This window comes from Neopsephotus bourkii, unplaced genomic scaffold, assembly GCF_033783945.1.
Source record: "Neopsephotus bourkii isolate Nb327-2 ecotype Australia unplaced genomic scaffold, CSIRO-AGI_Nbou_v1 NB_1120, whole genome shotgun sequence".
Classification (NCBI taxonomy): Eukaryota; Metazoa; Chordata; class Aves; order Psittaciformes; family Psittacidae; genus Neopsephotus; species Neopsephotus bourkii.
The window spans coordinates 1,945,761-1,967,838 of NW_026901606.1; the positions used below are offsets into that span (position 1 = coordinate 1,945,761).

Below are 22,078 nucleotides of genomic sequence, written 5' to 3' on the forward strand. Positions count from 1 at the left end.
AAGGGAGAAATGTGTTAACCTGTGTCAGCTACCCTGTTAAAGGTCTTGCTCATTTATACTTTGATCTAGCAGAATGATCTTTGCTGTTTTAAGTAAGTGATATGTTTCATTCCTTTTTCCTAAAAAGGTCTCTGCTCTCTGCTCTGGCACAGATTCTGTTCCAAGTCACCATAAGAGATGCAATAGGCAGAGAAGGATTCATCACAATTCTTCTTATTGACGTGTGAACACATGGTTTGCCAGAACAGCACGAACTATATTTGCATGTCACGAAAGAAGAGAAAATTATGGGGAATGGAAGAGATAAAAAGATTGAAAGCAGTTGAGAGGGAAGTGAAAGACTGAATTTTAGGAAGGACTTTGCAGACTTCATTAATAGTAAAACTAACAGAGCCTTAAAAACACCTGTTGTAAAAATTATTTTTTCTTCCCTTTCCATTTCCCTTTAGACTCATTTCTCTCTCTCTGTAAGGTAGTGATACTTGGTCCTGAATTTGATATTTCTTAGAAATGCCTCTTTCACTATGCAGGTGGCTCTTCAGCAATGTAATGCTAGTGTAACAAGCTGAACTAGAGAAAGGAAAACTGAAAGTGGTGGGTGGCCCAACATTTACTTCCGCAGGTGATTTCATTCAACCATGTCCAACATTTAACCAGATTCTTCCAGGTATGGTAGTGTGAGGAGTGGCTGTATTTCTTCCTTAGGGGACAGTGTAGATGTTGCAAAATCAGCAACTTCTGAATTAACAGTTGAATAGGTACAGAATACTGTTTGTTTGTTTGTTTGTCATTAAGATTTTAGGTATTTTAACACATCAAACTGTGAAACTTATCCTTTTGCCTGAATTTGGTTGCATGAGACCAAAACTTGTATATTGTGTCAAGAGGATGTCACTGGCAGTTCCCTCACCATTTGAGGGCCAGAACCTTAACCCAGCTGGAATAAAGAAAACAGTTTCTTCTGATTCTATAATTGAGAAAAGAACAATAAAAGCTTGGGTTGAGTCAGCAAATTAGAACAGAGCTTCTTGCAAAACTAGATTTGCTTTGTGAATGCCAGAGCATGCAGCAGGCAGGAATTCCTCTTATTCCACAATACTTGCATTCAGTGTGATTTTTATTCTGTAGAGTTCAGGTTTTCCTCAGGGATGCAGTGTTTGCTGTTATCTGAACACAGGCTGCTGTTTGAGTACATGTAGCCAGAGAAGACGAAGCAATCTAGAAAGTGAATTAGGTCTTGGGGGGGGAGGGAGGGAGGGAGGTGTTATCTGTTCAGGCTATCGAGTAAAGTTGTTTTCCCATGAAGTTTCAAATTCTTCCTCCCTCAGAAGAGGACACTTCAAATTATAACCAACAGTAGTTTGTCTGAACTTGCATGCTGGCACTGAAAGCATCTTCAGAAATAAAATAACAGCGTCGCTTGGAACTATGGCAGTTTGTCTTAGCAGACCCAAGGGTTTTCACTGCTTATGAAGAAAAGCGGGTGGTTCCGAAATGACAGCTGACCCACTGGTGTCACAGTGCCTTACGCAGAGCAAACAAATATATTTTCTGGATAAAATCTGAACAAATTATCATGTGATGCAGTAGTTTAGAGGATGTCTTTTTGTAGAGATGGAAATTTATATTGATCAAAACAGTAGTCACATTGATAGTAAGATAAATGTTAAGTGAAGCATGAACAAGTTTAATTACTTTCAACTAGTACTTAGAGTGAATGAATTTTACACTATTTTTCCTAGGGAAAACACTTACTGTAAACTATGTAAAGCTTGCTTTTATATTTCAAATTTATTTACATTTAACTCTTTTTGTTAATAAATACAAATAAAAGTTAAAGGGTATTTCCCTTCACATTAGAAGTACACAAAAGCACTGATTTATTGAGCTGAACCTGATTTTGAGAATATGCTTTGGATTAAGATAATTATGCTTTCTTCCTCTGCAAATTTCGTAAGTCATATTGACCCTGCAGTAAACAGTAAAAGAAAAAACCCTCTCTAGTAGGCATCAGCTGAGGGGTTAATATGTTGCTCAAGTTCAATTTAATTGTGCTCCCGTGTTCATGCTCTGTTCCTAGAAAGGCTTAGCTTGAAGGGAGGCTGGGTTTGACCGAAAGCACAGAGCTTTTGTGTAGTTGTAGAGCAGTGCACTCAGCTCCAGTGTTAGAAGATGGGCTCTGTGAAGAGGAATAACACTGGGGAATCAAGACTTGACTACTGCATCTCTTATGTTCACTGCTATAGTGTAGGTCTATTCAACTATTTTTCTGCATGCTTATTTTCATATTTTGGTTGTTCTTACCTTGTATTCTGTTCATACTAACCTCAGTTTATTTTGATGCTCAAGTGTAGCTTTGGGGTTTTTTCTTTTTCATTTTCTTTGCTATGAAATAAGCAGATAGTAAAAATGTGGTCATCATCTACAAATGTAATGGTTTATATGAGCATTTTTAGAGTCATAGTTTTCTGAAGCTCTGAAAACCTGAATATTTAAAATTCATTTTAATGCTTTATTTCAGATCTAGTGAGTTTATGTAGCATTAGACATAAATATACATTATTTTTCTAAAATGTGTGTAGCAAAGCTTTGCAAGTGTCTCTTTGATTTCTTGGTATCCCTAAAAATGCTCTAAAAGAGGGAGCATTGTGTATTTTACATGACTAGAAATAGTGTATGTGATAGTGATTCTTACTATTCAAATACAGATACTGTGTTTGCACTTCTTAAACTAAGCCTAACCTGCATCTATGTGTAGGTTGTAGTATAGCTCAAAATGGATGTGGGCTGAGTTTAGATATAGAGGAATTTATCTTTTTGTAGTTCCTATATTTATAAGTACTGAATGTTTTTCTAAAAATTGTGACTCTGGAGTCTTGCATTATACGTAAATTTCTTTATATAAGGCATATGTCTAAAATGGTGTTATTTTATGCATACTATAGACATGGAAAATTGGTTTAAAATGTGGCATTTGTTAAGAGTAGTCTTTTTAAAGCATTTAACTGTTTAATGTTTTAATGTTTAGCTTAACTTTAAAATGTTTTGGTGTCAGGTGCTTTTCAAGCATTGTTATCTCTCAGGCATGGCTCATCTCATCTCTCTCTAAATGACCAATTCAGAAACGCAGTTACAAGCCATGTGACATTTTAGGGTTGTGGATGGATTCCTACCACTCTATTATTTCAGCATTTGAAAGCACATGTGTGTCATCTCAATGCTGTGTCAGAGACAGGGCATCATTAGTTGTCTCTTGAGATGCTATTTAGGACACAGCCCTGGTGTATTAGTGCCTCCTGCCATCTTGAAAACATTGCAGGTGCTATTATGCCTCATAAAGCACAGCTGCACAGAATTATCATGTTAATTTGAAGTCATCTTATGCATTTACAGGAAAGTCTATTTAAAGACACTCTTGGCTTTATTATGTAATTATGTTGCTTGGTGCTCTGTGTGTCTCTGGTTTACTAACTAACCATTGGACTGATACGTTGCATTTATCTCATGCCTACAAGTGAAAGAAATAAGCAAGGAAAGCATCAAAAATTAGATCTTGGAGATAAAGTGCCTGAGTAAGAAATAATTTCTTTTTCAAACTTCTAGGGAAATCTCTAGAACAGAATTTGAGGTAATCAAACACAGTGTAGGGTTAATCTCTCTTCTTCCTCTACTTCAAAGAAACAACAACAAAGTAGAAAAACCTAAGCAGAAACAACAGATGTCCTCATGCAGAGTAGCATGAATAATTCAGTGATGTAGTTCTGATCAATTTTACCCTATAGAACTTGTGCCTAAATATCTCTTGCATGTTTTGTCTGTTCTGTTATAGACCCTTTCATCTTCAGTGTTTTTGTTGAAAACAAAATTTGCTAAAAGGTAAATGCACATAAGGACTTGCACCCTTGTGAGAAGAAATGTGTATTTTTCCCATTTAGAGGTACATTCATCAAAGTCATTTGTGTATAGCAGATACTAATACTCTGTGTTGGAAAGTTAGAGAACAGAACTGAACGGTTTCATGTTCTACAATATACTGGGATTATTAAAGACATTTTGTTAGAAAGCAGTCCACCTGACTGATCTAACAGCCTTGTGAACCAGACAGGGTTTCAGTCTAGTTAGCAGAGATAGATATTAGATATCTAGATGATGGCAGAACTGGCCCCTTGTGTCTTGAAATTATGTGAATTGTATTTGGTCCTCAAAAAATAAGAAATAAATCAGTACTTATTAATCATATTTCCACTTCTTTAGGGAGAAATTTTACAGGTGTTTTTTACTGCTGAAATGGCATAAAATAATCTTGAAGCTTTGTTTCAGGAAAGGCAAGAGTTCTCTGGACATGAGGGAATCTCCAGGAATTAAGAATCTGCCATAAAAAATTAAAGATAGAAGGGAGACTAAAGAGAGTGTGACCCTAATCTTTACCAACCAAAGGAAATGTTATGGAAGTTTTTATGTTGGTCTTTAGTGCCTACTTATTGTTCCATCTGGGGAAAGTAAAATGGTTTTAGATGTGATTTCCTTCAGTGGTAGCTGACTGACCTAATGAAGCATTGTCTTATCAGTAACTCAGTGTGAGAATTTGTCTGGCTATCTGGCACTCTTCTGTCATAAAAATTGTTCTTCCATTACTTGGAATACTGTTAGGTTACACCAGGTAAAATGAGACTGTACATGGGAGTAATCATTTAATGACAGAGTTCACAAAATCGTGGTAGGTAGTTCTGTTGCAGCAAATAAACTAAGGAATATTTTAATTCTCCAGGCAGATGTTGCTTGTAGAACCTGTGGCTTCACTACTGCTATGAGTGAAAAAAGCTGATGGGTTTGGTTTAACTAATATATGCTTTTACATAGAGTGATCTAGGTTTTAGCCTTCCTCTGTTGACTGTCATTGCAAGAGGTCTGTTACATGAAAATGAGTATTGCTGATGGGAGATGAGATGATAAAAGCTGCCTGGATTCTCTTGAGTAAAGGAGTAATTCACCAAGTAGAGAAACAGAAGGCAGTTTGAAATGTAATCAAAATTGAATTTCTATTCAGTATGTTGCTTCCAGACACATGGCTTTTCTCACATTTTGGACATATCTCTGTGGGACTTTGGCAGACAAGAATATAAGCTAGTAGTTTTTGTAGGGGTTAAAATTTATAATACTGCTGTCTGAGAGTGTTGTGTTCCTAGAAAAACTTAGCTTGAAGGGAGTCTGGGTTTGACTGAAAGCACAGAGCTTTTGCGTAGTTGTAGAGCAGTGCACTCAGCTCCAGCATTAGAAGATGGGCTCTGTGAAGATGAATAACACTGGGGAATGAAGACTTGATGACTACTTCTCTTATGTTCACTGCTATAGCGTAGGTCTGTTCAGCTATTTTTTCTGCATGCTTATTTTCTTATTTTGGTTGTTCTTACCTTGTATTCTGTTCATACTAACCTCAGTTAATTTTGATGTTCAAGTGTAGCTTTGGGTTTTTTTTCTTTTCAATTTTCTTTGCTATGAAATAAGCAGGTAGTGAGTGTGAAATGCAAGTGACTATTCTTGCTAATGATTGGCTAACCGAATATAATAGTAATATTCTGCAAAATATATGGAAGCCATTGGTCTTATACTTTGAATTTTGTACCTTTAAGTGTTAATTTTACTTCTCTTTAGCGCCTTACAAACTGATGACATTAACCTTGCTAAAGTCTTGACTGCACAATTATAAAAAGCGTGAGAAAGCACATGTTGACTCACTATTAAATGATTTTTAAAGCCTTGTTCAATTATAGTATAACTCTCTAAGTTCATCCTGGAGGAAGAAAATATAGTTACCAAATACATGTATTTAAAATGATTAGTCAATTCCATTTTCAGGAAGTGAAATACTGGTATGAGGAAAACCCAAAGAGAAGCCTATAGCAAATCTTCACCTTTAGAAGGTTCATCCCTTTCCAGGTTCTGTTTGCTCACACTGCATAAAACACCATTTTGTTCCCCAGCAAACCAGCTATTTCCATGCTGAGCTGGAACCTGACTGTGATGCTGTGATGTACTCCAGGGAATGCATGCAATAAATGGCATGAATGGGACCAAGCCATGTTTGGTGCCTTCCAGTGTCCTTCAGCTGTGTTTGGAGCTCTGAAACATAAAATTCTCCACACAGATTCATGCCACCTCAGGGTCAGTAACACTCAATGTCAGTGTCATGCCATAGTAGTACAGCTCTGATGGGCTGAAATAGCCCCAACATGTGCATCAAAAAATGTAAAAAAGAAGAGAAAATTAAAATCAGACTTTGAGATCATCGATGTATTGAGCCAAGTGCTGTGCATGAGTTTTAGAGGTGTAAAGCATGAACAAATAAATCCTTGATTTCTTCTGAACCTGAGGAGATTGAAAAGGAAAAAGAATTGGGAAGCACAAGTCTGCTTTTTGTTTCAGACCGTGACAGCCAGAGTTGAAGCAGGAAAAACATCTCCTTTTTTGAAGTAAAGCAGGCCTCTACAAAAGCACTGAATTCTTTGCCCAGAGCATGCTGTCTGTTTAATTTCTAACATGCAGGTCTGTCCTTGGCAGTTTCAGCATTATCCCTTTTCCTAATGGTTGCTTGTCATAAAGGGCTTAAGAGGAATCTGAACCAATACACGCTGAGGACTATGTTACTGTAGCATGATGGTTTCCTGTCCTAAACTAAAGCTTTAAATTGAATATCTGCATATCACGGTGCAGTGCAGATGAGCTGGAATTATTTCACTGCTTTCTTTCCCATCTGAGCTCTGCTAAAACTGCTGTTGCTATAGCAAAGATCCTGTGTTTCCTTTGTGGACACAGGCTGCAAACATGTTTTTACATTAAATATACATCTCATTGAAATGCATTTTGTTATAGTTCCTGCTGATTGCTTACACTTTACTATAAGATGAATTTTATTTCCATAGGGCTCCATAAACATCAGTGGTCAGGATCTACACTATGGTAATAAAGACATGGTCATATCAACATGGTTGTACTGGAATGGAAGCCTCTTATTAATAGCAGTAAAGCAGACTTATAGTAGGATCTGACATCTGTGGATGTCAGGATACAAAAAGTTGTAAACTTTCCTTTAAAATAAATTTACACACCTGTAATTAAAGAATGAAAAGAATTTGCCTACCTAATGTATTATGATATTGTCATTGATTTAGGCAGGACTAAGGACACTTCATGATATTGGCCCTGAAATTCGCCGAGCTATATCCTGTGACTTGCAAGATGATGAACCAGAGGAAAACAATCCAGATGAGGAGGAAGATGTTTATAAAGTAATGTCAAAACACAGCTATGTAAATTGTTTTGTCATATAATATGAGATTAAAGAATGAGCTTATCCCTGAATATGAAGTAACAATAACAACAATAGTAATTAAAAATTCCCTCGAATCAGCACAATATAAATATTTAATAAATGAATATATTTTCTATATACCCATACAAATGGTATTACAAGGACATTTGCGTCTCATAAATTTAGAAAGCAGTTGCTGGAGGATGATTCACCTACCCTCAATTCTTTCACATTAATTCTTACTTTTTCTTAAGCAAATCCTAAGAAAAGGCATGAACCTTGTCATCTCAAATTTTGGTAGCGGCAAGGTTTAATCTGGAAGTTTCTTAACTTCCGCAGTGATAGACAGGAAGAAGAGAATTAGGTTCTGTGCAGCCAAACCACAATAGACAGAGCTGCATATTTTAAAATGAACGCCTGGAATCACACAGAGGTCAATGAAATATAAATGTAATTACCAATTTCCTGTGAGGGATATTGATAAGAAGCAGAAAAAAAAAAAGTCTGTTTTCCTCTCTTAAGCTATAGATACTCAGTCTAATGGTAAGCACATAAAGCTGGTATTATAATTAGGAGTGTTCTGCAAACCATTTGTCAGCTGGGAAGAAAACTTAATTTTCCACAAGCATTTCAGAAGAAGCAGATATAAAAGCTCACTTTGGCAGTAATTATGTCAGAAGCCCCATAGCTTGCTATTGTTCTTTGAAAAAAAGGAGGATGTGGCACTGGAGACAGTGCCACAGTTACCACCAGTAGACGCATTTCTCCGTCAACCATCGTTACCTCCTGTCTTCCCTAGATTGAGCTTCAAGACAGACTGCTGTCATCCAAGATCACACCTGGCTAGACAGGGAGGATACATACTCTGGGTCAGATGTGAAAGAGAGCTGCATGCCATAGTCATAATTTAGCACTGCATTCTCCCTTTCACCATCCATTACACTCTCAGGGCTGATAGTCACTCTCTTTTTTGTACCTCTGCAAAAAAAATGAATGGGAGCACTGAAGCTGAATGTTATCTACCTGAGATATGCTTGCAAGCTCTTGCATGGCACTCCATCCTGTCTGAGTGACACCTCTTGCAAACTGATGCTCTGGAAGAACAGAATAGAATTCCCCCAAAGTGTTCTCAGAAATTCAGCAGAAATGTCCCTTTCTGAGGAACTTGGTGCATGTTCATATATGAAAATCTAGGTTTCTCCTATGTGTGGAGAAAGCTGGATGTCACGTCTAGTTGTATGGAAAAAAGAATAATAATCACAGCACAGTGTTGATTTGACTCCGAATACAAACATTGTCATTATCACAATCACATTTCTATCACTTGAGGAGATCCCATCTGAAGCATTGTGAAATTAGAAAGAAAAATCATGGATTATTTGAATTGCTACTTTTTTATGCATGTAGGAGACAGAAGTATGTTCTGTTCATGTATTTAACATAATTTTTAATTTCTCTTCCCCTAAAACAGAGGAATGGTGCCCTCTTTGGCAACCACATTAACCATATTAGCAGTGACAGACGAGATTCATTTCAACAGATCAACACCACACACCGTCCATTACATGTCCAGCGGCCTTCAATTCCATCTGCAAGTGATACTGAGAAAAATATGTATCATCAGGCAGGAAATCCTGTATACCACAATCATCACAATCACAACTCAGTGGGAAAGCAAGTTCCAAACTCAACAAATGCCAATCTCAATAATGCCAATGTGTCTAAAGTTGTTCATGGAAAACACGCAAGTTTTGGAAATCATGAGCATAGATCTGAAAATGGTTACCATTCATACTCCAGAACTGATCATGAAAAACGCAGAAGGCCAAGCAGTAGGAGGTAAGCTTATAAATATGTATTTGCTTTTAAATAAATTAATGTATTATAAAACAACTATAAGAAAACTTATGCTACATGAAACTAATTTGTATATTTAGCTTCATTTTTGTTGCCTACTGATATATGAAATGTGTTGAAAATATAGCTCTGATGTATGGGAAATGTACATAACTTTAATGAGGTTTGAAAGTACTAGTTTTCTTGAAAGTGCAATTGTTAGTTACAGCACAGACGTTGTAATCATCAATTAATTTCTCTAAACTACCTGATTTTAAAATACCTTTCTCCTTTTTTTCATGGTTTACCTGGATAGAACCCGTTACTATGAAACATATATTAGGTGAGTTGGTATATTTCCACTGCAATTGAAAAGGACAAATATATTTTTTCCTTTTCTTCCTTCCTTTTCTTTCTTTCCTTTTTTTCCTTCTGTACAATTTTCAAAATCAACTATGACAATGCATACACTGAATAATTTAAGTGACAGTTTCAAAGTCAAATTTTCCATTGCCTGTTCTAAAAGGATAAACTTCTGGTAAAGGTAAAATTATTCCATCCCTTTTAAAGTCCAAACGGGTTTGTGCAGTTTTCGACAGTCAAAAAAATTGCACCTAATGGCAGTCCTTATTTAAAATTGACTTGTGTAGACTGGAAAAACACTGGCTTTAGTTTTGATATTAATGTGTGCAGTGCCATTTATAGGGGACCCAGAATCTCTCCTGGTTAATCACAGAATCATAAAATGGTTTGGGTCAGAAGGGGCTTTAAGGCTCATCCAGTTCCAACCCCCCTGGCACAGGCAGGGACACCTTCCACTAGACCAGGTTGCTTCAACCACCATCCAGCCTGGCCTTAAACACTGCCAGGGATGGAGCAGCCACAGCTTCTCTGGGCAACCTGTGCCAGTGCCTCACCATCCTCACAGCAAAGAATTTATTCATAATGTCTGATCTAAATCTACCCTCTTCCAGTTTAATGCTATTCCCCCTTGTCCTATCACTACACGTTCTTGCCCCTCTTCAACTTTCTTTATGTCTGAGTATTTTCTAAGACAATTTTAAAAATAGGGTGTATTGTGTCATTTGTAGTGCATTGCTGACTGTGCATTCAGTGCTAGTTTTTAATGCCTAGACTTTTCTTGGAATATCTCAGCAAGTGCCCCTTAGTATTTTGGCCGTTTGGCAAACTTCAGGCATTTGAGAGATGCAGTGTTTTCTCAAAGTACTCTGAGTTTATATTTTGTAAAAATGTCTTAAATGTATTTGACTTCATTGAGCATCCCCGTATTAATTATTTTCTTATTTGTACCCTAAGGAAATAAAGGGAGGTCATCTTCAGGTAACATGAAATAGACATGATCTGAACTGCAGTTCGACATAATTCTGACAGCAGGAGATATTAATACTTGTCTTGTGTTTTCTTTCTTTTTTTCTTGGAAACACATTAAAAGAACTGTCTATAAAATATACAATATATAATTTATATAGAGAAAATATTTTTTAAAAACATTTGTTTGCTGCTTACAGATCTGACTCTGGTGATGGGCGTCGACCTACTATTTGCCGTGAAGAGCATGCAGTTCAAGATTATTGCAATGATGATCATTATTTGGGAGAGCAGGAGTATTTTAGTGGAGAAGAATATTATGAGGAAGACAGTATGTTGTCAGGAAACAGGTGAGGATATTTGTTAAACTGGGAAAAGTATTTTAATAAGTTATGTATGTATCTGGAAAAGCTTCACTAAGCGCTTACACTGAAAATTCTCTAATGAAGTTAGTACTCCACAACTGCAGCCAAGTGCAATGGTGAAGAGAAATAGTATGTGGACTAAAGATCTTTTGTATTTGATATCATGTGCTGACTCCATCAAAACTTCACCAAAGCCAAAGGAAAGCACAAAGTTCCTTTAACTGAGTATAAACTAGTGCATAACTGAAGTGTTTCATTTTGAAATAAAATTCCACATACAATGGAAGATGGATCAAGCTCAGAGGAATCTTTAGGAATGAATTTTGCTATAAGGTAAAAGGAAAGGTGAAATTGATGATCTCTGAACTGAGATCATAAAGTAGTACTAGCTGGACCAATAAAGAATTGGACGACTTCCTCTTCAAAATTCTCATTTCACCTCTTTACTAATAATCCTTCTCTTGGGACCATTTTTTGTCTTCTTAGTGCAAACACACAGGCATAGTTGTCCTGTCCTTCACATGTTTGGAACAGATGTTTTTAAGTTTTATTCCTAACCTTTATGGAAATGCTATCAAGTGAATTTTAGTCAACAACTAACATTTCTTACAAATATGTATTTCTGCATAATGGCCAAATTTGTATTAATCTGAGGCTCCTTGCTGTAACTACAGCGTTCTAGTTTTGTAAACTGGTTTCTCTCAGTTTTCAAACTCATTTCTATTTTCTCCGGCCAAAACTTGGAATACTATTCTAATTAATTACAGTATTTCTGTACAGTAGGGTCCAGTAGTGTTTTTTAACAACTCTTGCCTCATCCTGTGTATTTAACTCCTGTGGTCTTTGCATTTGATATCTTAATTTCAGATTTAAGAAGAAAAGGCCTTTGATAAATTAAAGCTTTTCTCTGCAACTTTATTTCACACAGTTTCTTCAGAAATTGACTGGGGTGGGTTTTTCTAACTTTAGAACAGTGGCTCCCAAATTAGTTTAGTTTTGAGCATTAGCAGATTAGTTTGATTTGAGCACTGTACCTGTGGCTTCAGCAATAGGGCAGATCCTAACTTTGCACTGGGACCCCTCCTGTACATAACTAATAGGTGTCAAGTTTTTCAGGCAATGTTTTGGTGCTCTTTGGGAGGAAGTCCTGATATTCCCGATTCAGTCTTCAAAATGTGAGATGGTTCTGATGTTTTCTGAGTACCAACCTGTCGCGGAACCAGACCTGTATTTAGTAATACTGAAAGGCTTTCTATTATTAAAAAAAAAAAAAAGCACTTTTTTCCCAACTATCTTGTAATTCTTTTTTTCATTCCATAATATTCACCTTTTCATATGATGTAGAAAGACGGGTGCATTTAGATGTTGAGTAGATTGTGTTCATCTTCCTTACAAAAGCTGTGTTTCTTTTCTGCTGAATTATTCAGTAACTTCTCAAAAATATCCTCTACTTCTATCAATCCTTTTTTTTTTTACTTTGAAGTCCAGCACAGAAAAAGAGGAATTTATTACCATTTTATCTTAGATCCATAAGCGCATATGCACAAATGCCAGACATACTTAATTCTCTTCCTCCTCTTATACTGTCTTTCTTTGCCATCTGAATTCTGGCAAGATTGGCAGCCTGATCTGTGTTTTATTGGTTTGCTAAGATTTCCATGAAGGATAATTTTACAGAGCTCTCAAGTCACTAATTTTTTTATATTGTCAAACTGATTGTATTGATTTTTGATACAGTCAGAGAACACCCTCCTAAGGTCTGATTTTTCAGTAAGAGAATTAACTGGACTGTAAAAGGTTTAAATCCATTCTCTGAGTTTCTGTGCTCCCACGTAGTACCCAGGGTTCACAAGAGGGCATGGCAGGAGTAAGGAAAGGGTGTCTTTATTTTGTATTTTTTTTCAGCACTGTACAGCTGGGGCCCTACATTTGAGCCTGTACTGGCAAGAATGACTTCACAGAAAATAGAATCTGAAAAAATCTTCACCTGAGAACTTACTATGTAACTATACTATTACAAAAGTCTATGCTCGCTATCTCAAAATCAGTTTGCATACAGAAACTGGATTTTAAACTTGAGTCATGTAATTATATAATGTAGTGTTTGGTTATCTTGCTGGAGAAAGCATAGCATTAAAAATCTTCTAGAAGAAATCTAATAGAGCAGTTTACAAGAACTCACTGAAATAACATGTTTTTTATTGTATTTTAAATGCAGGCATATGTATGATTACCACTGTAGGTATCACTGCCATGACTCAGATTTTGAGAGACCCAAAGGTTATCATCACCCACATGGGTTTTTTGAGGAAGATGATTCACAGATCTGTTATGACACAAAAAGATCTCCTAGGAGACGGCTGCTACCTCCAACACCAACACGTAAGTACATTGAGGACAATTTGTTTGCAAATATGGAACTATTTTGATGCATTCAGACACGTTCCAGTTTAAAAAGGCTTCTTTTTAACTTGGATTTCAAACATGGCATTTCTTGATTATGGCTGCTAGTGGATTATTATGTCTGGCAGCCATATCTGTCCATCCTGAGAGCCGCCTCAGAAAATCAGTGGATCCTCACAACTCAGTCTTTCTAGTATCTCTTGCCTCACTCCTCCAATAATACAAAAATAACCAATTTGATTGCCGGTTTTATCTTGATTTGATAAATGAAGACAGAGCACAATAGAAGATGTCAGTGGTTTGCTTTGAAACTTTGATCAGAGGGTTTTAGCCTATGTGCCTGTTAGTCACACCTGCAGGTCTGCCCCAGTCAGAGCCACTTCTCCAGTGACTCACTTGCTGGCACTTCCCTGTTCCTTTACCAGTCACACTGTTTAATGGCATTGTGATCATTTCCATTTCCATCTTTACGAAGTGTGAGCTTAATGATGCTTTGGTTGTGGGGGTTTTTTCATAACTTTTGAGCTGCCTTTAGCTTTTGATGTGAGTTTCTCAAGCCCCTGTGGAAAAAAAATGTTATCCTGAGCTAAGCATCTTATTTCACATTCCCATTGGTACTTTATTCTGCCATCTCAAGAACAATGCTTAATATCCTGTGTTTCTTCTGGGGAAGAAAATACTTCTATTTATAGATTGAATTAACATTGTCAACTGCTTTTTTACCTGTTTCTTTAATTTTCATGCATTCTCCTTGGATCTTTCCCTTGGTTTCTTTTTAAGCACAATGTTGTTTTGTCTGCATTTTTGAATGCTCTTATGCTTCTTATCTTGTAATTTTGGCTTTGTATGCTCCAGGCCATACTGCAGAGATTAGCTGGGATCATCCTCTGGTGAAGTTAGGCAGATTCAAAGCTCTTGGAATTTGCTGTCTGAGCTTTGACACTTAACAGACAGGAAGCACTCGGGGTTGTGAACTGTAAAATAAACCTCTTCCCGAACCTCTTTCTTGCTGGTGCACAAGAAAAAAACACTCTGCTCTCAGCAACATGCAGCCCAATAGTGTCCCTAAGAGAACCTTATGCATAGCATGGTTGGCACAGCTGGGTCTGTTACACGTCTTTGCGTGATGCTGTCTAATCAGTGCCATCCAAACCAGACAATTCAGGGGCATTTCTAGAAGAGTCTCCACGTTTTGGCTGCTACATGGTGAATTCGCTTTCTAGTGAAAACAGAGTCCTTTCATTCTGCTAATGCTAGCAGCCAGTCACAGTCCATTTTTCTGTGGAAGTACGACTGTAAGGACCCTATGGGTAGGAAAAGGACAGGCCGTTTTTGTCTCTGACACCCTAAAGAAAATGCAGGCATAGACTTTTAAAGTGTGTTTCAGAGAAAGTGTAGTGGGATCATTATACAACGTCTAAGGTACAGTCTCCGATTATTTAAAGCTACAGAAAACTGTAGTAAAAGGCCACAATGAAGTGTATCATTATATAATAAAAGAAACATTCTTCAGCAATCTGTCAGTGCTGCATCCTCACATTTGTCACTCATCTCGTTAGAAGATGACTCCTGCTCTCTACTCTTTGGCTTTCTGACCTTAAGGGGCACAGGTGGAGAAAGCAGAAAGAATGTGAGATTTGCACTTACAGAGCGTAAATAACTCAACTGGGATGAATGATAGTGAAATGTACAGAAAGCTGTTAGTTCTCTTTTAGTAGCAGAAAAGGAAAAGACATCAAAGTGGAGGCTGTGAAAGGAGACTCTTTCTACAAGCTTTTCTGATAGCAGAGGAATTTTAAGCCAAAGAACTAGATGGATATTATATATATCCGTTCCATACGTTGCAGGAGAACATGCTTTCATAAAAATCCTCTGGGGCCTTCCCTTGGAAGTGTTACAAGGGAAGGGTTGGCAGCTTCCTGTGATTGCAGCCTTTGGGACTCATTTAGCTTTTCTGATAAAGTTCTAGTGACAGTATTAAGCAGACATTTCTTTAGAAGAAGCCTACACTTTCTATCTCATGTACAAGAGACTAAATAAATGTACTAGGTAGGAGGATATTTGATAGCCTAGGATAAGAGGACCTAGTTCTCATCTAAGTTGCGTATGGGTAATGTAGGAAGTCCTTTGACTTACACCAGCATAAAGTCACAAGAGCACAGTCATACCTTCTATCATAACCATTTATTCAATGTTCAGGAACACAGGTAAGAAATTTTAGAGGCTTGGTATCTCAGCAGATTTTAAAAGAAGCTCAAACCTATTATTTGTAACTAGTGAATGGACTCTTTGGCCTGGGGAAGAAGCCTTGGTGTTCTCATATGCAGAAAGAAAAAAGAAAAATAAAAAAGGCAAAAAAGCGAAACCCCCAAACTTTTAACATTGCACTGAACAGTTTCTGCTAGCATCTGTATTCAGTCCAAGTTAATATAACATACAGTATGTTGGCTGGGTACTGTAGTTAGTATATTGAGCTCTGTGTTGAGCTTTCTAGACGTTTTTATACCAAACTCATTATATACAGCATTCAAGCATCTTTCAGAAGTGTACTGAGAATAATTGCCATGTTCTTTCAGACTCCTTCCTGGGGAAAAGCATGTGCAAAGTATCTGGTTTTGAATGAGGGGACTTTTTTGTTCACTTTTCATTCATTTTGGCACTGGGACTTTTTGCATCTGTTAGGATCAGGAGTAAGGCTTCCATTCCTGTATTTGGATTTACCATAGAAGCAATGGACAGAAAGTTTGCATTCAGTGGTCCAAACTGAATGCAAACCAAAGGTGCCTGTTTTAATGCAGTGGCTCTTTAAGGACCCTTTATTGTCAGTATCTAGCACTTAAGCGTCTGGTTGTAACTATGAGGAATCCCTTAACTCTTCAATTCTGTACACAAAATTCTTGGGGTTCGAAAAACAGAAACTGAGAATAGTTTCTGTCAGTTCCAAGAGAGCACAATTTTGTATCACTGCTTTGTACAGCCAGGCTCCTTTCAGTTTTCCAGAGTGATGCTTGCACAGAGGAATTATACCTATGTGCTGCTTCCCATTGTTTCACCTGCTTTCACCAAGACTAGCTGAGACATTTCTACATCAGCCAAACACCTTGATCAGTTTAGATTTCTACTTTTCCTGTTCTTTCAGTCACGTGAATACATAACAGGACAGACTATGGCTTCTTGTTGTCATAAGTAATGGAATAAACACCAGGAACTGACAACATAAGTCAACTTGGATATGATTTTCCATATTGCACATTGCCTTCAAGGAACTGGGGATTTGGTATTTCTTTTGGGAAGTCTGGTTCATTAGAAAGAAGAGTTTACAGCCTTGGGGAAGAAAGAAGAAACTCTGCTTTGTAACTGTTTACAGCAGTTTACAGCAAAACTCTAGTGTCTGAACCAGTCTGCTGAACAACACAAGTTTGTGCTGTGAAACAGCTGCTTCCCATTCTGTCATGTGATGCTGTGCATACAATTTCTACCTGTGACTGCATTTGCTCATATGCGAATCTATCTTTTATCTGATAACCAGCTGCTTGCTCCTGTGAGCACAACTTATTTCTTACTGGGTATCTGTTTTTATTTGTGTGGTGATTGACTCACAGTGGAATTTTGGAAATAGACTTTGAAGGAAAGTATTTAATTTTCCTAATGAATTATGGTTTCCCTGTAGCAAATAGACGATCTTCCTTTAACTTCGAATGCCTCCGCCGGCAAAGTAGTCAAGACGACATACCACTCTCTCCTAATTTCCACCATCGCACTGCTTTACCCCTTCACTTAATGCAACAGCAGGTAAACACAGACTCTTATTTACCTTGCTTTGAACTAACTCCTGAGAAGAGTATGACCAAGCATTTGAAATCACTAACTTCTAAAATTCTTCCCCTTATCAGGTCATGGCTGTTGCAGGTCTGGATTCCAGCAAAGCTCATAAACATTCACCAAGTCGTTCAACGCGTTCCTGGGCTACCCCACCTGCAACCCCTCCCAACAGGGACCGTTCTCCATATTATACACCCCTAATCCAGGTCGATAGGGCTGAATCTACAGAGCATATGAATGGTAGCCTGCCTTCCTTGCACAGGAGCTCTTGGTACACAGATGACCCTGAGATTTCCTACCGAACATTTACACCAGCCAATTTAACTGTACCTAATGACTTGAGGCATAAACACAGTGACAAACAGAGGAGTGCAGACAGTTTGGTAGAAGCGGTAAGTATCACAGAAACCTCTGAAGTAGGTGAGAGTGTTTGTGTGTTTGGTTTTTGTGTTAAAATTAAAAAACATGTAACTCAGTTCACATTACCTCTCTGAAATGTAATATTTTCAGTTTCAAAGTGCAAAACTGTTCTTAGGTAGAGACAGGGGAACTTATTCATAGTTGTCATGCAGTAAATGATTTCTACTGAATCCAGATCTTAACATCAGTGTGTCAGAGCACTGAAGAGATTTCAAAGGGGTTTGAAATTCAGATTTTCTAGATGAGCATCATTATGAAGTGTCCTTCTGCAGTGGCTGACAGGAAGGAGATGATGCACATGTTTGCTCTCCCTGTTGTTTCGAAAGAAATACATCGCCAGTTTTGGAATAATCTGAATGAATCAGTGCATTAAATGCAGAGAGGTGAATAACAACTACAAGGATTGGTTCTAGGTGTACTAAAGATGCTAAGAATCCTCTTTTATAATAAAAAGGATTTGAAGATAAACATTATATAGCATTTCTGAGAAAATGTTACTGTTCTTGCTTCCATCTACCACTTCCTTTCCATTGTGATGACCTAAGCAATATACTTTGTTAGATTTTATTTGAAAAGGGGATTCAGCATCTTTCTTGCATGTACTCTAAAGTACCAAGAACATATAGAAATGTGTGTTTCAGGCAGTTGTTCTAATTGCACCATCTGGGATATATTAACTGTTGTCTTCAGTATATCAGCCTGATGATTCGTGTTTATCAGACTACTCACAAATTTCTGAAGAAAAACATCAGATGTGTTGTACTATTGGTTGCACTATCACACAACTGATACAGTGTGGTTTGGAGCCATTCAATTGTTGATGAGATTTGATTGTTCTTATATATACAGTTTTGCTGTGGGTTGCCATAGTGATTCAGCAGGGGGGTTCTAGTATTTTTCACAAATGCAAAACATTATAATGACCTGTCTGTTCTTCTGCAATTCCACTATGTATCTCATTCTCTTCCCTCCATCTGCCAGGTACTTATATCTGAAGGCCTAGGAAGATATGCAAAGGACCCTAACTTTGTTTCAGCTACAAAACACGAGATTGCTGATGCATGTGATATGACTATTGATGAGATGGAAAGTGCTGCCAGTAATCTTCTCAATGGGAATATTAGCAATGGGACCAATGGGGATATGTTTCCTATTTTAAGCAGACAAGATTATGAACTTCAAGATTTTGATACTGGCTACAGTGATGAAGAACCAGAAACTGGACGATATGAGGAAGACTTAGCTGATGAAATGATATGCATTACAAGCTTATAGTATTTAGTAAGGAAAATGATTCTAATAACAGAAAAAGTGCCTCATAGTTTTAAGATGTTAGGCACTAGCTGGAGTGAATAACCAATCAAGTTTTGTACAAGTGATGTCACACCTCAAGGAAGCCATAACCAATAAATTTATTATCTCCAGGTTGCCGAAATGTGATCAGAGCTGCAGTACATCGTCTCCTCCCACAGGATTTTCAGTTCCTCTGTAGGAATAAGGTTATTTTTAAACCAAGTAGACTGTGACAATCAGGTTTTTTGAGGGCTAGAGTGGGATTCTGAGGTGTAATATCTTGCCTGTCTTTCAACCTTGTGCTGCTGTCCTTCCCAGTAGAGCAGGATTTTGTCAATGAAAATGTCTGTTTAAGTTTGGCACAAAATTGTGTGGGAAATAGCAACAAGAGATGAGTGATGACAACCAATAATGTCATTACCTCAGTACTGAATAGCATATCCGCTACCCACTGCATATCCATTCTAATGTTGTTTTCAAACTTGCCTCCTGATTTTTTTTCTTAATGCTCTTCTAAAATACAGTTTGTCATGCTCTACCTGTTAGAGATTGTTGGAAAAAAGAAGTTATAGAAAAAGTAATCTGTCATATGTAACACCAGTTTACATAGGAAATATCATTCAGATAGTCTGTTTTATGACTATCACGTTAAGGGCAAAATATACTGGAATAAATGCATTCTTACTAATGCACTTGCAACCAGGTTATAGTAGAATTAGATAAGATAGTTTGCTAAAAATTATATAGTAGAAATTATTGTAAATGAATTGTAATATACAATGATTTGTATTTGTAAAGAGATGTTCTATATTTTGTAATTATTGTACTGTAATTGAACTGCAGCAATATTTATGGACCCTAATTATTGTAACTCTCCACAGAATTCTAGATAGAAGTATTTTTACTTGGAATATATAGATCTATAGCATAAATATTTAAATAGAGCCACCTCTCTCAGTGTAAATCTCTTCTTGGGATAAAGTGTCAAGTTTGAACTTGGCAACAGAAGAGATTTTTTTTTTTATTGCCTAATTGAGTCAAATGAATCTCTCTGTGTAAGGGATGCATAGTTGACTATTTACAATCTTATACTTGGAAAGGTAAAATATTTAAGTTACTTTAACATTTTAATTGAAAAACAAGCTCTAATTTTTTTAATTACTTTCCTGGTAAAAAATAACTATTAAAATCGTTAAAAAATTGGGAAGTTCATGCCAAGATATTACTGGTCATGAGACAATTTGTTTTGACAAAGTATGTTACCCACATACCCTACTTTGACAGGAAGCATCTTGGGCAGAAATTTCACAGGTAAATGAAAATGCTTTACTTCAGTAGTACTTACTTTGCTTGGAAAGAGAAGAAGTATGATAAAAATGATTCTTCACAGAACCAAAAACCTTGATATAAGTAGTACACTATTGCCTCTATCTTTCTGTTGTTCTGTGTCCTGTTTCAAAGATTTATTTTTATGCAAACAAGAGAGGGCTTAGATATTGTTCACAATGCAGTAAAACCCTGAAATGACTTTGAGGCTGAAATGTCCTTGGAGGAAAATCAAAAAACACTGAAAGCTACTGTCTATTTTGTTAGCACTGGATAACAAAGACTTGTTCTAACAAGTTATCTTATCAGGTTTTACCTGTAGTTCACATGCTAGATAGCAATCCAGTTCACATTTTTATAAATGTGATGTTTAAAACATGTCAATAAATGTTTTGTACATAATGACAGTTTCCTATGAATAACTTACAGACTTCCTCTGAAATCATTCTTATTTCAAATGCCAGGATAAGAACATAAAGGTTTGTAAATTATTTCTTGACTTACATCATTTTGTATTAAAACAAATGCAAAATGTTCTTCAAAATAAAACTGTGTAATAATTTTATTATACTTGGGACTCCTTTTACTAATAGGTTTTCACCGAGAAGCTCCAAAGGTAAAACTGCATTGTGTGGAGAACGGAAGGGAATGTGTGGGATATAGTTGTCAGTCTACATTATCATAGTGTGCCAGTCTTTTATGAATGATTGGTGTTAACCACACAGATATGGAGTGATTACAGTGTTCCGACAAAAAAAGAGTGCTATTACTTCCCTACTATCTAGGTAATTATTATCTCCTTAGTTACAGATCTATGGAAACAATGAGGAAAATCTGACCAAAATCCCCTAAAATGTCAAAACAAATCTTTCATGCTGTCTGCCAGCAAACACTTGGGTAGGTTATGCAGTAGTAAGTCACCCTATTACACTTTCCCACCTTACAGGAACAAACTTTAAGAGACCAAAATAGAGCCTTCTGGATCTGGTGTCACTCTGAAATAAGTAGTTTTCACTTCCACCTACTGTGGTGTACCCACTTCTGAAAACCACCTTTTAAGGCAACTGAAATTGAACACTAAAAAATGAGGAGGAAAAAAATCCCAGACTAGGTTACTTAACTGCATGGACTTCTGATAGCACATCAAATTTGGCAAATTGTGCTGAATAACAATCATTTTTCTGGCGAGACACAAAACATTATGCCGACTTCATTGAATTTTCTTGCAGTACGGTTAGTCCTCAGCTTTCAGTAGTCTGATGAGAGACTGTTTAGGGCAGATATGATATTTTATGAGCAAATAGTCCTTAAAAAAACCCAAAAACAAATAATGAAAGAAACTGAGTTACAAACCATGTTCTATATAATTAAGGTTTAAGGGAAATCATTCATCTATATAGATACATAGGATGAATACTTGTGCAATTTTATTACTGAAGTATATGGAAAAACATAATATACTCACAATTACACGGTAATTGTCATCCTTAAAATACTGCTAATCATAATAATTACTCAATACAAAAATTAAGACATTATCTCAGCAATTAAAATGTATTTCATGAGTTTCCAAATTTGTTTATATATGTATATAATGACAGAAAATGTTAGTAAAGAATTAAACATTGCTAAGTCTTTTACAGCGAAGCGAATTCACTGAACGAGTGAATATGTAAAATATATTCCCATTTGAACAGTGTCTCATTTTTAGAGCTTAGACGACAGAAGAATAGAGACTAAAAACTATAACACCGTAATAAGATACATTTGGGTTGTCTCTGCAATAACTTTTTTTTTTAACTATAATTTTTAAAAATGCATAAATACTTTTACTAGTCCTCAAAGTATGTTTCTATGTTTATTTTATAGCAAATGCACATTCCAAGCCCCCTTTCCAGGTCTCCAGTGTTTACATAGCTGCCTCATTTGGTTGCAGCCTAATTGAAATAAGACACTTGGAAAGGATCTTAAGTTG

The 22,078-nt window shown here is 36.7% G+C and overlaps 1 protein-coding gene and 1 long non-coding RNA gene across 18 annotated transcripts in view; one reads left to right on the top strand and one right to left on the bottom strand.

Annotated features, from left to right (window-relative positions):
• Positions 1-20,673, top strand: part of CACNA1D (calcium voltage-gated channel subunit alpha1 D) — a 185,296-nt gene extending 164,623 nt beyond the window's left edge. For 15 of the 17 annotated variants that reach the window (XM_061362354.1, XM_061362370.1, XM_061362352.1 and 12 more), the window contains 8 exons: positions 7,170-7,286; positions 8,781-9,148; positions 9,462-9,488; positions 10,675-10,824; positions 13,058-13,221; positions 16,913-17,034; positions 17,136-17,456; positions 18,466-20,673. In XM_061362354.1, the coding sequence (XP_061218338.1) occupies positions 7,170-7,286; positions 8,781-9,148; positions 9,462-9,488; positions 10,675-10,824; positions 13,058-13,221; positions 16,913-17,034; positions 17,136-17,456; positions 18,466-18,759 (1,563 nt within the window). In that variant the 3' untranslated portion in view covers positions 18,760-20,673. The remainder of the gene's footprint in view (positions 1-7,169; positions 7,287-8,780; positions 9,149-9,461; positions 9,489-10,674; positions 10,825-13,057; positions 13,222-16,912; positions 17,035-17,135; positions 17,457-18,465) is intronic. The other 2 variants (XM_061362357.1, XM_061362364.1) reach the window with 1 other exon arrangement.
• LOC133217175 (uncharacterized) overlaps positions 1-22,078 on the bottom strand; it is a 121,281-nt gene that overhangs the window by 51,470 nt on the left and 47,733 nt on the right. The window lies entirely within an intron of this gene.